Here is a 4120-nt window from a genome sequence, read left to right on the forward strand (position 1 = left end):
CTTTCCACAAATATGTGCTGTGAAAAATGGCTATAGTAATATATTTTATAAATTATATTTATAATTATATTTCCATAAACAAAACGTGAATAATTCATATTTTATGTCAACTCTAACCATGATTACAGAGCTGCCTGAGGCCTTGTATGGTCCTCATGTGGATGACATCTCTGCCAAACAAAACTGGATTATAGCAGCCTGTTTATTAGACACTTGAGACATAGAACTTCCAATGGGCTTCCTGTGGGCTTGCACAACATAATTTGGGTATATTTGGGACTTCTTACAACATGGTCTATGTGGAGCAAAAAAAAAATAAAAATCTTGTCTCTGATCAGAGAGTATCACCACATGTAAAATAACCTTTAACTGGCCTTTACATCTTAGAGATCTACTGTTCATAGACTCACAATGCCTTCTTTGGTGTGGAAGTGTTACACTCAAGCTCTTCCTGTTAAGAGCCTCACATGATATCCAAAAATTTTGAACTTTTGATGATCTGACCTTGGAAAACAGACAAAGACAAAGAGCTCATGTCTGGGGTAGTGGTGGATTGGGATATCAGAGCAGCTGTTTCTTTTCTGCCTGTGCAGAGTGGGTGTTGAAGCTTTAGACCCTTGCCCACTTGGCCGAACAGAGGGGAAAGGGAGAGGGAGAGCAGAGGGAGGGGCACTTTCTGTTCAGCCTAAGGTGAAAGGGTGTCATGGACCTGCAAATGGAGACGAGGAGCACTCAGTCAGACTCTGCCAGTCTGGGGGTGGAGATATGCAGTTTAGATGTGTGCACTGTCTGCCTCAAGCCTGCCTTCTGCCCAAGAGACAGAAGCCCTCTGTTGCTCATTCTTTCTCTTTTCTCTCTCCCCCCTCACTCTTTCTTTCAGTTCCCAGCCATCTGTGTATGATTTAGGCACAGGCTCAGGGGAGAGGCAAGTCCACTAAGAGACAGGAATCAGGGCAGGGAAGGAGGGACGGAGGGAGGGAGTTTGCTTTACAGGACTTAGCCTGGGCCCGGACTAGACTCAGTGCCTCATCTGAAGATTGGAGCAACAGAAAAGTGAAGCCAGAGGGTGTAGCCAAGCAAGAGGAGCTACCCAGAGACTTTCCTACAGCCAGGAGACACTGATAGAAACAGCCAGAGAGGAGGGGGACCGGTGTTCCACCAGGCAAACACACAAATATGGCTGCTAAATCTCTGTCCTGCCTCAGTCTTCTTTGCATCCTCTCAGGAATTACTTATCTAGCTTCTGCCACCAGGCTTGGGGAACAGCAACAGTCGGTGTTGAATGTAAGACAAATTTCTCTCTTTTGACTGGTAGCGCTGTAGTTTTATGACTTTTTCTAAGTACAGTATATATAACTAAAGATGAATGTTGCTTAGATGTTAGGGCAAAAACTGCAAAGGATGAAGCAGGTTTGAATGTTTTGGGAGTGATTAGTTTTGGCTTTCTGGAGAGCTCTCTGAGGACTTGTATCTGTCTGTCAGTTTGTCTGGTGCTTTGGTGCATTGACTCTTTCTGGACTTGGACAATAGTCTTGCTTGTGTTTCCTGTATGTGTTTAGTGTCGTCAGAGGTATCCCAAGGCTAAAGCTCAGATGGGCTATGAGTAACTGTCTCTACCACTGTCATGCCCATACTGCCCCTCCCTGACAGTTCCCTAATGGAAACCAGCTGCCAAATGTTGAGCAACACCTCTGAGAGAGAGAAAGACAATAAAGAGTAAAGGCCTGAGAACTCATACAGGACTACAGTATGTGTGCCTTTGTCTTAGTATAGCTTCAATTGATATAGGTTCAAAGGCCAAATTAATTGAATTTAATAAAAATGACTATGTGTTTTACTCTAAAGTTAGTCTGTAGGATTGTAATATTTGTTTATGACCGCATGTTTTTCAACATTTTAATAGTTTGCATTTGATTGCAATTGACCCTTTCCTGTGTGATTCACATTTATTCTGCTTGGGAGAAAAATGAGAAATTATGCAGAGATGTTACACAAAAGACTGAATCCAGTTAGTCAAATGCCATCATTCGGCACCTACAGTAAGTTGTAGTGTGTCCTTATTATAGCAAGATGGAAAGTGAGGGCGTGGGGGTTTTGTTTGTTTGTTGACGTGTTTTGTTGGTGCCATTTTTCATGGAGGAGCCAGGAGTTCACATCCTGTCACAGACCTGCATATGTTGTTTGTGGTTTTATTAACTGTCACCACAGTCTTTGCTTTCTAACTTTAACCAAGTGTTTTAGTAATCTGACCTGATTCTCTTTAATTTGCCATAGTCACAGTATTTCCCCAACCTCTGTAGAAAGCCAGAATTTTCCAGATACTAACACTGCTGGACAATATTGACAGTCTTGTCTAGAAATAGGGTTCTTATCATTGACTCAGTAAAAAGAAGATCATACTCTACGCTTTACTTTTGAGCACCATCTTGCTTTACAGTTTGTGTAATGTGCAGTACAGTTCTAATGAACCCATGCATGTAAAAAAAAAACAAAAAAACTAAAGCCTGACTTCCTGAACTACTGTATGAATGACATTTGTACTGTTGTAGCCTACACATTCCTGCATTTGGATGCTTTTGAGGTTGATTTGTGTCCACTGGTCCCTTAGAACTGCACTGAAGAGTCATTGTTCTTGGCAACCAAGTTGTAAGTGGCTATATTGTGACTTTTTAATTGGTATGAAGAACCACTGTGGAAAAGAGGCTCTAGGTCAACTCGCTAAAGTAGTGCAAAGATTTTCTGCTGTACATGTTTAGTTTAGTGAGTGGAGGGTCCCCTGAGAGCAGGCCTCCACCCTGCAGTCAGACTCTTCTGTGTATAGTTAGGATGACATTCTCATGACACAGAATCTTTCCCATCCTGAGGATGTTTGGTGGAATTAGTGACTAAATCCAGTGTATGAACTTCAAGGTCAGTCCAGCCCCAGATGGGAGAGCAAACAGAAATGAGATTCCACCTTCAAGTCTTACCATTTAACCCACTTAATTCTCCCACTCTTGGAAAACTTTTAACTGTACATATTTCACAGAACGCAAGCACAGGACCAATTACAGTTAAAAGTTGTCTTTATAAAACAACATTTAAAAGATCCAGCTTTCTGTTATAGAATCTCTCCAACACAGTTTTGGGGCTGTATCACCATGTGTTGACTTTGGATGTCATTCATCTGTACAGCCAAATCCTGTTTGGTTCTGTATATTCAGTTCTGAAAATACAGAGCCCAAATGTTTATTATATAAGCATTCAATGTACAGGGAAATACACTGACACTGAATCACCGGAAAAGAGAGCTTCACATGAAAACAGAGAGAGGCTATCTAACATGTTGAATGTCATCTTTGTTCTCCTCTGTAGTGGGCACAGTGGGACAGCCAGAGAAATAGTTCACATTATTGCTCACAGTTGGCAAAAGGCTGTGGATGTCACTTGTTTTAATTTCCATGGCAGTTAAAGCGAGATGAATTTGTCACGCCCATCTTTGAAAATTCAGACTTTCAGATTCATTATTTCAGGACTAGCCTAGAGAAAAGGGTTTTAAAGTAAACAGACAATGATGCTTTCATGCATCTAGCAAAATTTAGGTTAGTATTTATTCAGGCAGAAAAAGAAACATGCTTTTTTGCCACAGAGGAAACCAACCAAGCAAACATGTCAGTCATAGTCATAGCCACTGATGATGAAGATACAAAGACCCTGTGTCATTTTATCAAAAAGTCTGGCAGTGTGGGTGGAGTTCAACTAGTCTTTTTTTTTCTACAAAGCTAACACGTGTAAATTAAAAACCCTGCATGACATGTACTGGATATATGGTTGTTTCAGTAATAGACATGCAGCTTCACTCACTTTAATACACATTTTCTGTCAATGATTTACCCAGTATTATTAATGGTGATTGATTGAACATCTATAAGGTGTTAATACTAGGATATTAACACAATCTATAGAAGATACAGACCAGCATTAGCATTAATTTGGAGTTGTCGTGTAAGCCAATATTCACTGCTTCTAATGCTGTTTTGGGTCTCCACCATCTCCTAAATGCTTGACTGTTTAGTAACTAGTCACTAACTTTGTCTTCCTTGTTTCTGGTGTTGGGCAGGTAGTGCACAGAGGGTTTTAA

General features: G+C 40.8%; 1 protein-coding gene across 1 annotated transcript in view; it reads left to right on the top strand.

Moving 5' to 3' along the window:
• Positions 1-689: 689 nt before the first annotated feature.
• lama4 (laminin, alpha 4) overlaps positions 690-4120 on the top strand; it is a 48575-nt gene continuing 45144 nt past the window's right edge. Inside the window, exon 1 of the mRNA XM_020611516.1 lies at positions 690-1284. Within this exon, the coding sequence (XP_020467172.1) occupies positions 1177-1284 (108 nt within the window). The 5' untranslated portion in view covers positions 690-1176. The remainder of the gene's footprint in view (positions 1285-4120) is intronic.

This window comes from Monopterus albus, unplaced genomic scaffold (assembly GCF_001952655.1).
Source record: "Monopterus albus unplaced genomic scaffold, M_albus_1.0 scaffold114.1, whole genome shotgun sequence".
NCBI lineage: Eukaryota > Metazoa > Chordata > Actinopteri > Synbranchiformes > Synbranchidae > Monopterus > Monopterus albus.